The sequence below is a fragment of the Cydia pomonella genome, chromosome 15 (genome assembly GCF_033807575.1).
Source record: "Cydia pomonella isolate Wapato2018A chromosome 15, ilCydPomo1, whole genome shotgun sequence".
NCBI lineage: Eukaryota > Metazoa > Arthropoda > Insecta > Lepidoptera > Tortricidae > Cydia > Cydia pomonella.
Genome location: NC_084717.1, coordinates 7,552,773 through 7,565,473, shown reverse-complemented (window position 1 = coordinate 7,565,473; position 12,701 = coordinate 7,552,773). Strand labels below are relative to the sequence as shown.

General features: G+C 37.5%; 1 protein-coding gene across 9 annotated transcripts in view; it reads right to left on the bottom strand.

Annotated features, from left to right (window-relative positions):
- LOC133525683 (glycogen synthase kinase-3 beta) overlaps positions 1–12,445 on the bottom strand; it is a 45,210-nt gene extending 32,765 nt beyond the window's left edge. For 2 of the 9 annotated variants that reach the window (XM_061862017.1, XM_061862018.1), the window contains exon 1: positions 12,035–12,445. In XM_061862017.1, coding sequence (XP_061718001.1) covers positions 12,035–12,140 — 106 coding nt within the window. In that variant the 5' untranslated portion in view covers positions 12,141–12,445. Of the gene's footprint in view, positions 1–3,541; positions 3,942–12,034 lie in introns of those variants that run through there. The other 7 variants (XM_061862019.1, XM_061862022.1, XM_061862025.1 and 4 more) reach the window with 5 other exon arrangements.
- Positions 12,446–12,701: the final 256 nt, after the last annotated feature.

Sequence of the window (12,701 nt, the reverse complement as noted above, 5' to 3'; positions counted from 1 at the left end):
AGCTAATCTAACCTAATTGTCAATACAGCAGGATGTGTTGCTTACCGGAAAACAAATAGGCAATACGAGGGTCATGCCAAAAGAAGTTAGATACTCTATGGTCATTTGATCGATACTGGCCAGTTATACACCATTGTAAAGGTAGGTTATTTGCTAATAAATTCAAATATGGAACACTCGGAAAATGTTAGGATTCCTTTTTTAATTATTTTTTTTCTGGGTAATTTTGGAGGGAAATTTTCGCAACAATGGAGCTCACTCGACGTGATTTTCGTGTTATGATTTATTATGATTTTAAAAAAGGTTTAAAACCTCAAGAGTGTTTTGAACTTTTAGTTTCAACTTTTGGCGAGTCTGCTTGTTCACGTGCAACTGTTTTTAATTGGTTTGCTGAATTTAAAAGGGGACGAGAGACCTTTGAAGATGAGGCGAAGACCGGACGGCCGCCAACCGCAGTCACTCAAGAAAACGTACAGGCTGTGGAAAAAAATGTTCGTGCGAACCGACGAATTACATATGCAGAGCTCGAGCGTGAGCTGGGTATTGGATCAGCAGCATTGCAAACTATAATTCATTATCATCTGGCCCTTCATAAGCGTTGTTCAAGATGGGTGCCGCACAAACTCACCGATTTGCAAAAAGACCGCCGCGTAGATTGGTGCAAATTTATGATAGATAAATTCGACGCTGGCGAGAAAAAAAATGTATATGATATACTTACAGGTGACGAAACATGGCTATATAACTACGACCCCGAAACAAAGCGGCAGTCCACAGTATGGTGTTTTGAAGATGAGCCGACGCCAACAAAATGTCGCCGAACCCGAAGTACACAAAAACAAATGATTGCCTCATTTTTCTGCAAGACGGGACATATTGCTACGATAGTGCTAGAAGATCAAAGGACAGTCAACTCTGAATGGTATGTGACAGTTTGTGCCCCCAGAGTACTGTCAGCTTGGTGTGACAAGCGGCCGAAATCGGGAACTCAGCACCTGCTCTGGCACCATGACAACGCTGCCCCTCACACTTCTGCTAGAACACTTGACTATTTCAGCTCAAAAAACGTGACTATCTTGCCCCACCCGCCATATTCCCCCGACCTAGCCCCTTGCGATTTTTACTTATTTCCCAAAATTAAAGAAAAATTAAAAGGAAGGCGATTTGAGAACAAAGAAGATGCCCTGGCTGCGTATAATTATGAAATTTCTGAGGTATCTAAAGAAGAGTGGTCATCGGTATTTTCTAAGTGGTTTAGACGGATGGAAAAGTGTATACGTGTTCACGGTGACTACTTCGAAAAAATAGATAGCTGTAATAAAGAATAAAGTCGGTAACTTTTGAGTATCTAATTTCTTTTGGCATGACCCTCGTATAATGAAGTTATCTTGATAGTTAAGATCTTGAAAAGCATGATAACGAAACGATTAGGTATCTTTTTTCGGGTCAAGTCTCTGAAACTTTTCATAACAATGAAGAAAGGTAGTCGACAGATTTTATTATCCTTTTCATGTTACCTCGTTGGATAATCCTTGGCCAGACGAATAAACTATAATTTCTTTTAGTTAAACAGTAATCACATTAATTAACTGTTAAAACAAAGCTAATTCCAGTTAAAACGTATTTAAAATTTATTTAAAGGCCACTGGCTTTCCGTACCGGAGGCAATGCCTTTTTTAATTATAACACACGAATATGATTAACGTACTGGTATATTTGTGTGAAAATTCTGGGCGAATTTCCAAAGGAGACCGTGTGACGTAAGTAGCGTGTTTACTCCCGAGAGGTGACCACGCAACGACAGCAAAAGCGTGACAATTCAGTCTCATCTATTGACGCGTGATTTGTGTCGGTCGGTATAAGATGACCTCAAAATTCGATACAACGTTGCCCTTGACGGTACTTCTACTGACCGGTATACGTTTTAAACAGACCAATGTCTCCAGTGTAGCTACGCGAGCCTAGGGTACGTGGACAGTTGTTGATGAATTAAATATAACCCTACAAAATTAGTAGGTGAAACCAGTTATTTTGGGTGAAGAAAAATTTATTCATGGAATTAATGCAATGAAAATTTAATTATATATCAGAGTACCTAGCTAACGTGCCAATCGTTTACGCTCCGTAGGGTGGCGTAGTTATCTCTCTCTATCACTGTTACATATTAGTGCTACAAAGACACTTGCGTTAGCTACGCAGCGTAAACGTTTGGCACGTTGGCTAGGCACCCTGGAACGAATACTCAGAAAACAATTTGGCCTTTTTTGTTTCGGAAAAAACAAATGTGTAAATTCTGCAAGTAAACTGTAAGTATAACGTGTATCGCCTCTGACATAGTTTTGGTTTAGCCAAAATTTTGGACAATTCTTTTTAGATACTTTATTCGAACGAGAACTGTGTGTGTTATAAATATAGTATGACCACTTTCGGTCTTTTCGGTACCATAACATTGCCTTAACAGGAATTTTACTAGGTATGCATGCATTCAGCTCAATCATAAAACAAGCAGCTGGTCAAAGTCCGTACTAGCCATATCCAATGCCTTTGATTAATTAAAAATATGAATGACAGTATATGTATATGTATAAATGAAGGTGTTTATCAAATTTCTGTATTAAGACATTACTCATACAATGATAGATATGTCATCCATTGAGATCATTCCATTTGTATCAGTTTTGGTGTATCGATTTCGACGTAAAGATGAAGAAACAGATAACAACAACAAGACATCGACATCCGTCACAAACTGCGACATTAGCATTCCGATATAAAAAAAAACAGAAAGTAGGTCAAGCATCGCCTTTTCGATGATAAACTCGGGCGATGTAAATAAAGCGGTTTTAAATGATGTCGACGTGCTCCACTCTGTCAAGGAGGAGTGCATTTTTAATGAACTCGCGGACTTCCAATCGATATTTCAAGAAAGATTCTCTTAGCTTTCCTTAGATCAACTGTACTATTTGACTAGACTCGTTGTGTTCTATATCTTATCAATACCTGTCAAAGATAGTAACATAGTTTCTTATTGCCGCTATTAAATTCTGCAGTGGAAATATGTAAGTAAGTAGATACTTCAGTAACAACAATTATGACTTTTATTACATGAACTGACGTATTTATTGTATGTTATTCAAACGAATGCTATCAATTTATCACTAACTGATAAGGAAGTGTCATTTGTCTTGTTGTTACCCTGTTAGAAGTTAAAATTACAAAATACTTGCTAATTATGGCTAAATTTTACATCCATCCCTAATTTGTATTTACCAATAGTTTGTCGGCTGTTTACCAGTCTGTGCTTATAAATATATCAATTGGAATAGAGCGCAGTCAATGTAAAAACAGTCAACATGCGTAATTAACAGAGGCTAACTGCTGCCATATATATAACATGTGAGTCTATTGAACATAAAAAGTTTGCATCACATGCCACATGGGCTACGTAACCACTCAGCTGATTCAAAGATGGAAGCTGTTACGTTGTGAAAATAACTATGTTAGGTTAAACAATTTAATCACAGGCAAAGAATAAACGTACCATATCTTTTGACTAGTAGCGGTAAAGAGGACTTAGGCCGATCGTCGGGATCAGCATTGACAGTATATATGCCACGGCGTCGCAACATTGTATCGAAACAAAATGCAAAGAACGCGCAACACTAAGAGCATTAGCTCTGATACTTTTCCAAATTCACTTTTCCACATCACAGTATAATTTTACGGTACACACAGCACAGCATCACATTATGGCAGACCGAGAGCACTGACGCGACGGATTGTTTTCAAAACGAGCACCGGATACAGGCGGCGAATAACTGAGGAAGTGGGTTAATGAACCAATCGGCAATTTTGCAACATGCACCGCCTGCTACCACGTCGCTCGACTGTGACCGGTGCTTAGCGAAAGGAGACTCGAAAACCGAGAGTGCGTTAGCGCGATTCTTCCGCGAATGGCGGATGGCGCGGTCACGCCGGCCGCGAGATAGCGAGATCGTCAACGCCACTGATAACGGCGCGATAGCACCCACACGTACCTACTCCGCGAAACAACTGAACAGCGCTCATTCAACCACGGGTAACTACAAGTAAGTTACTTAAAACCCCCACCAAAATCCACATTCTTGACTGCAAATAGCATTTTGCATAGCGCGGAAGTCTAACTAATTAAAATAATTAAATTTATAACACGTTACGAGGCTATAAAATTTACTTTTTCCTAATTGCCTCTTTCAACTATTTTATGAAATGCTTTAGTGACTATGAAGATTGCTATTATGATTAATTTACAAGATAAATATTCTGCAAGCTTCAAAATCCCACCCAAGATATTAAAGATGCTGAATAAATGGATTAGGAACTTCCTAATTTACTGTTAACGTCTTGAAGGAAGCTGGGAATATTGGAAGAAAATGTGAAGTGGCTAAATATGGTATATATTCAGTTATGATTTTTCCCGGCCAGTGAATTATCTCATTTAACCACTACTTTAACAAGCCACTCTGGCAAACTTCATTACTTAAGTAAACTCATTAAGTCGTTCATTATACAAACGAGTAGGTATTAATGAATGCTCCATTCGAACCGTTCGAATTCGTAAAACTTTTCATTAATAAACCTTCATTAAAATTAACATAGTCGAACGCTTGCAAAAGTGTAACAATCTTAACTGCATGCCAAGGTTGCGTTCAGCGTTGCCAGATCTATATAAAATCGGTAAACCTACAGATCACATATAAATACAGGAATCTAGAATTTTGGGAGTTTCTTTTTTGACACAAGCAACTTTTATAACACAAAAAGTCTGTATTTTCGAGATTAGGATATACCTAAATACTGATTATATGGCGTTCAAAAGTATAAGCATAATTTGATATCCTTGTAAGTTCTGATCTTTGCCAGTTTTGTGCCTTGTACATTAAGGGTCTGTTACAAAATGTCAAAAGTAAAGTATTAAATAAGCTACCTGCCACTTATCTGGCAAATAAAATCATCGTTGGCTTTTCACAATCTTCAAATTAGCTTAACTGGTAGATAAACACCTTTATAACTTATGGTAGTTTTATCTGGCGGTTTATTTATTTGTTAATTAGCTATCCAATACTTTACTTGGATATCGTGAAACAGGCACTAAATGTGTAATAATCACCAATTAAAAATAAGTAAATACTTATTTAAATCTGAAAGATACAAACTTTATCGACGTCAATTTACGAAAGTATATTTTTCACGATCATTTCTAATGAATAATGATTTCGAACATTTTGATCTGGCCACACTAGCTGCGTTGCCGAGGCATTAAAAATGCAATCGCGCGTCCGTCGAGGTGTTTAACCGTGAAACGTACGCCCGATGAATTTTTTACGCGCGCCCGTCCGCAATGCTACAGCGTGCATTGGTAGACAGTCAGCGAGACTCCTGACACAATTTCAGAACTAGGTCATGCAAATTTAAAAAACTAGCTCAAAAAGGGGAACCCTTGCAAGACGTGGCGTGTGTTGACGTCTCATGTTTGAAGTTCCGATTTAAATTATATCGTTATCATCTGCAGCTGCAGTGATTTCATATTTAAACGCCAAAACTACGTCAACAGCGCTATATTTCGATAATCTTCATCCAAATATTAGGCACGAATGTTTAAAATAAAAAAAATATGTCTTTGTTTCCTGTATCATTTACGATCTTTTAGAAATTGGAGCGTTATAAAATCACTAACAGCATGGCAAAGCATGTATAGTACCAAGACCGAATAATTTGGATATTTATATTAATACAAACAAAACAATGAAATACCGTTACATAGGTAGGTATCTACGCATTAGATGTGTAGGTACCTACAAGCAAATTGACTGGTGGCCTGTGGGAGATTCACGTAAACATATCAATTTTCACATAAATCTGGTAATTTTCTTATTACCTTCGATGGAGATGGTAAACAAGGTGTTTATCGCGCGCCTTCCGGATTTATAGCATTACAAATATATATTCTCTTTCAAAAACCACTTTAGTATTTACCTTATGATATCGTTTTGAACCCCACGTATGTATTTGTCACTAAGTGGTTAGGTAATACGGTATAACAGTAAAGACTTGTACCACTAAAAAAACACATTTATCTACCTAATGGAGATGCTTAGATGATATAGGTATCAGCTAATAATAATAATAGGTTAATACATTATTATTAAAATGTAACGTGACATAATCGCGTCTATCTGTCTCTAGATGTCTTTGACGTCAATCACCATTGTCTGTTTAGGAAGATTGAAAAAATATTGGCACATGCGCTTTTACGTCAGTCTAAATGAAATGCGTGAAATTGAAGCAAGAGTTAGCAGCGGCAGCCATCTGCCTTCAGCGGAATATCTGAACGGGTCAAGAGCTCAAAAATATCTACAAAAGATCCAACAAGGTTTAGCTGTAGTCGAGCTAACATTAATTAGGTGAAATTATTTCCACCAGTGCAAGCCGAAAAGTTGACCTGATATTATTAGCTCCAGTAAGTAGTTTTTTGGTTTGGCTTTTAGGGTTCCGTACCTCGAGAGGAAAAAACGGAACCCTTATAGGATCACTTTGTTGACCGTCCGTCCGTCTGTCTGTCTGTCAAGACCCTTTTTCTCAGAGCGCGTGGAGGTATCAAGCTGAAATTTATATCAAATACTCAGGTCTACTGTCCCTTGGAAAAAATCAAACTTCTAAGCCAACGCAATCAAAAGATGCAGCCGTTTATGCCGCAAATTTTCGACACTGGCAAGGGAATCAAAACCTACAGGGTACTTCCCGTGAACTCAGAATCTTGAAATTTGGTACGAAGCAACGTCTTCTAGCACAGATAAAGGAAAAATCGCGAAAACCGTATATTTTTAGTTACATCACATAATAAAAATATTTTTAATAATTGATACGACTCGATTGTCGTGATGGGTGAACTTTTACTTATATACCTACAGGTTTGTACGGAACCCATGGTGCGTGAGTCCGACTCGCACTTGGCCGGTTTTTGTGGTTTATCTGTGTAAGTAGGTAAATAAATTGATAAAATAAAAGATACTTTAGTGAATAGTGTTTTTCTTAGGCACTTTTTACGCAGCCTGTCATCGACAAACCTAGTTTTTTTCGAACACGCTACTACAAAATAACCAAAGGCGGCCATAAAATATTTCTTTGGGGTCTATGTATAGGCTAGTCAGGAAACTTTTTCTTTGTTTATTAGGGGATGTTATTCTTCGGGAGAACGCAATCGATCGCAGTCTCCTACAAGACGTTGGAATAACGACAAATAAGATTTTCGCGAAAAAATAATTTTTGAAGCTTTTGTCGCTGATTGTACTTTTCTTTTATTCTGAACTAGAGGAGGGTAAGCGGAAAGTTGGCGGACAACTCCTCCGATACAAAGATGTTCAGAAACGACACATGAAAAGATGCAACATTGACGCCTCTCGGTGGTGGTGGTGGGAAGGTTTGGCAGCACATCGTCCTGAGTGGCGCAGGCTGGTGCAGGGCAATGTGCGCGATTTCGAGGAGCAACGTAAAGCTGACCTCGACGCTAAACGCGACGAGCTGAAAACGCGCCAGCCTGCGTCCATTCACTACCACTACCTAGCTGGTGTCCTCACGTGCCCTCAATGTGCGCGGGGGTTCACCTCAAAGATCGGCTATGTCAGCCATCTTCGGGCGCATGAGCTCCGAGCTAACTAGGAGTCGAAGTGGTCGCCATGGTCGAAATCGGCCGGAAAGAAAAAAAGATCATCACCACAGGCAAGGCAACTAATACTCATCGAGACAATTATAAAAACCCCAAACACAAGTAGGTCGCGCTATTTCATCACAGAGTTCCTATGGCCACCTCCTATCTCCATCATTAGATCAGCTCGATGGTACCTCATACCTATTGCATTGACACCCGTCTTACATATGTATGCAAATTTTCAGCTCAATCGGGAATTGGGTAAAATTTAGCTTCCAAGATTTGACTCACACTAACTAAACCAGCACTAAGAGCCAGTTGCGCCAACCACAATTAACAGATTGATCGTGATCAACGTCACGCAGCAGAGATCTATGAAACTTCCCATACAATAAGATTTAGCGAACGTTTTAACGGTAACAGACGGTTTGGTGCAACTGACCCTAACTAACTACATACTAACAGGGCAAGTTAAATAAAATCTTGTAAAAACGGCAAGTTACTCGGAAGGTCCGAAGTTCAATAGGCCACACAGCCAGCATAGCGCACAAAACGGCCACTGTAGACGTGCCTCGCCGCTTCCGCCGAGGCACGTCTACACTGACCGTTTTGCCTCGCGCGTATGCTCGGTCTGTGTGGACCCGCCTAGTAACTTTTTGCGCCAAAATGGGTAGTCATATTGAGTCATACTATTTATATAAAATTTTCGTGCAGAATAGATATAAATTTATCCTACTTAATTATTTTTGTTAACTTTATTGGTTGGTAAATACACGGTAATTAGCCTGCTTTCTAGCCCACCAATAGGAATTTTTACTAATAAATCACCACCACTTGTATTCGTAAAGCCACGCACAATCAACTCTGATTAGTAGCGTGTGTGAAGGTTTGGTGCCGTGGGCGCGATGGAATGAATCTTTATATTAATGTTATGTAACCCAATCATTCTTAAAAGCTTCAGCAGATCAAATTGTGTTAATGGACTATTGAGTTTTTAACTACATCATGTAGTTTGTGACCCTAAAAACTACTTTTCCCTATGTTTGCTGCGGGGTCCAGCAAACATAGGGAAAAGTGGTTTCAGTCAAATCTCACGAAATTTTAGTATGATTGAGATTTAAGTCTCCTGATTTTCTTTCTAAGAGCAATGCTCTCTCAGAAGTATACTTTTAGAAATAATAAATTCAGTTGTTTCTATACATACAAAATATTTTTCGTAAATCCTTCTCTTTGTTCTATTTTGCACGTCGATCGTAACATAGATAATTATTCAGATGATATTATATCTCCGATAATTACATTATTACAATAAACACATGAATTAAAATAAGCAAAATTGCTAATTGCTAAGTGTAGAGGATGCATGGAATAAGTTCCACCTTTTTAAGTGTGGTTTATGGCAGGGGTCGGCTAACTTTTGAGAAAAAAGCCAGTTGGAGTAGAAATCGCCAATATTAGAATTATTAAAGAGCCGCAAATTATGTTTTCAGTGGTCTTATAGAGCTAAGTGCGAGTTGCAAGAGTAGAGCCGCAATCATATCACCAAAGAGGGAGAGTTTTGCTACTCCTGGCTATGGTTTTTGTTTCCGTTATCTGTTAATGGGCTTGTCGTTTTTTAAGGTTTATTTGAAACACTCAATATATTAATTTGAAATTGAATTAAATGTTATTAATAAAATTGTGGTTATTAATAAATATTGAAATTATGGATGTAGCTTATTAATATTATTTATTTGTCATATTTAGGATGATGAGCCCACGCTTAAAAGAGTGCATGAGCGTAATGTAGTAAAGAATCTTAGATCTTGATAATTTCAATGACATTTTATTTTATTTTATACCCCATTACACACCTTATCTTATTGCCTACCCTATTTCATCCCAATGGTCCCATATACACTCCAAATCCATACTTATTATTGCTACTGCCAATGTGCCAATAGGCTTTCTGAGGGAGGTACAGAATTTATTTTCAAGTACATGAGAATTTGAAGATCTGAGTTTGTTTGCATATATTTTTAGTCACCACAATTATAAAATTATTTTAAAAATGATTCTTCATGCTCTTCTTATCAGAATTGAGACCTCAACATTAATAATGTCGAGGATTCTTTTTTTTAATTTCCTGCTGTAATGTCTAAGTTGAATAATCTTTATTGATGGAGTGTTAGCGAAGGTCTCCATTTCAACTTGGGCAAAAATGCTTACATCACATGTTCTCCTCACAATTCTCAACCGTTCCTCGTAAAATTATGTGAGCAGACTTGATGATTAATAATTTTTTTAAGCCTTTTTTTTCAAAAAGGCGAGGTACATGTTTGATTAGGTTTAAGCTATGGTTGTGAGGTATGTGAGGAGTACAGCTCACAGAGCCACTAGTGATTAGTGCTTGTTTGATCCACCCAGATTTCATATCAACATTTTCTGCTTAATTAATTAAAAATAGGATTGCAAATCACATTATCTAAAATAGATATTTACACATACTCAGTGCATTTTCCTCATCTTGATTCATAGTTTCATTCCGTTTCAACAATATTTAATACCTTTATTTTGGGTGTGCTTCCATGACTCGTTTTCAATACAAAATCAATCCAGGACATTTTCTGGATTGATTTTGTATAGGAAACAATGGAATTTCCAGTTTGGGCCATACAAATTCAGTCCTGAGAGCATTCCCTATATTAACTTCAGTGCTTAGTGGTCAAGCATCTATAACAACTGATTGCCACTGATCTCAATGAAAATGTAAATCAAATAAGTTCTGGCTAACAAAACTGATAAATCAGCCATACTCAACCTGCGGATGCAGGCTTCTTTATGTAGCCTGAAAGGTGATCCTGGTATAGATACATAACCTTACCAACCGAATGTCACCTTTAAGCAAATTCATATAGCGGCCTGGGCTCTCATAAAAAAAAGGGTTGATTATAGGTTCGATAGAAGGTAGATTTGGAAATAAAAATGGAAATAACTTTGTGTTATCCATATTGGTATTTTACTTGGCATACACATAGCTTAGCTTGCTCAAAGGATGTAAAAACAAAAATATAGCAGTAACAGTCTTAATGCATTCTTATTATGTCTAAGATTATATAATTGCTTATAAATGAAAAGCAAAATGATATATAATTAATATTATCAGTTCAGGTAGAATGCAGACTTCATTAGGATTACATATTTTTCAGTTGTTCTAATGAGAAGTTAAATTTCAAATTCAGTTCACTTAATTAATCTTTCACTGGCTGCCTGCCCTTGAAAGGATTATTAGGTTTGGGAGGAAGAAAATGAATCGGAATTTACCTAACCCCAGCTCAATAATACTACAAAATTATATCTGTGAACTCAAGAGTTGTATCACAGAAAGACAAAATGATCATGCATTCAGTTCAATCTTGTGTAACAAATGTAACAAACATTTTTTTAATAAATTCAAAATAATTATCATTATGTTGTAAGAGATAAAATTATCCTGTGTTAGACCGCTAATAGGGTTGTATCCATGAAACTCAAGTTGTTTAAGTAAATTAGTGGAGGTTACAAGAAATTATGACATATTAAATATTCTGAAATCCCACTTTGAAAACAATCATACATGTATATTTCTATCAGCGGTGGCAGCATGGTTCCATTTTTATCACTTGTCACTATGCCCGTCACTTTCTCACTTACATACTTGTTAGAACGTGACAGGCATGGTGACAAATGATAAAGAGCTGACCATCTTAGCCCTACTGGTCTGGTTTGAAAATGTAATGTAATGTAAAGGTAGGGTTAGCCCATGATATATATGTCTAGCCTATGCAGATACATCAGAGCTACAGCTGTCAAATACCTATATAGTATGCGCCTAGTTAATGTCGTATTCCTACTTTATTACAAAGTATATCAATGATACTGTACTACTATTTAAATTACGTCATGAAGTAACCTCAAAGAGATAGTAAAATTACTAGTAATTAACCAGAAATTGCTTAGCAACTGCACAAAATGGACTCGACAGCCGCCACCTGAGACATTGAGGCGGCGACGGAAATACATCTTCCCTTGTTCCAGAGATGTTATAAAATACTACGCACTTTTTAACTAAGTTATTTTGACGTGCTAACTGTCACGCCGAGGCATATGTGGCAGAATCGAACCACAGGCTGTGGCCATTTTTGATATGCTTCGGACACAAAACGCTCCAGATATTGATTATTTCTAATTACAGTAACACACAACCTTAATTTTAGGATGAATTGTGGCAGTTTGCAGCCATATTTGAAATTGTCAGTATTCTGATACGTCACAGGCGTAGGAAATCACGATGGCCGACAAAAGAATGGTTAGGTAGAGGATACTTACTGCTGATTTTTACCCCTCCTAGTGGTTTTGGTGGTTGATTATCGAATGTCTTTCGAACGGATTTGCTGCCCTCGGCGAATGACGTGGTCCTAGGGCGTCCGCTCATTATTATAGGTATAAAATAAAAGGCTTTAGAATCCTGAACTTCATAGATACTTCACATTTCTCGTTACCACCCTTGCACTCGCACTGAACTCTCTCACTTTGCCGACGAAATACAGAGTTATGGGTGTTACAGTCAAAACAATATCACTAAGATACAATTAAAATCAAAACAAGATTGTCTTATTAAGCTTTTACATTATCATTTTGTTGAATTTTCAAAATTTACATCACTAAGGTGAACGACAGATTTTTAGTTTCTTGATTTCTTCAGTCTTGTACTAGTTCGGCTAGTTTCGGCGTTCGCTCGGACGTTCGATCATTGAACGAAGATGACGTCACATGAAAGCTAGAGGCTTGCAGCGCCATCTAACATTAGTATTCTGCTAAATTTACTCCTGTGATAAAGCAGTACATATATTGTCTATGGTATTTTAGGGCAAGTGTTCACAATCACAATACGTTCGTATGTAAAGTCCAGTTAGCATGATTGTCACATTTTTAACATCATTTTCTCGTGGAAACTATGCCTAATTAATGTGATCCCTGTGATCCAAAAATTGTC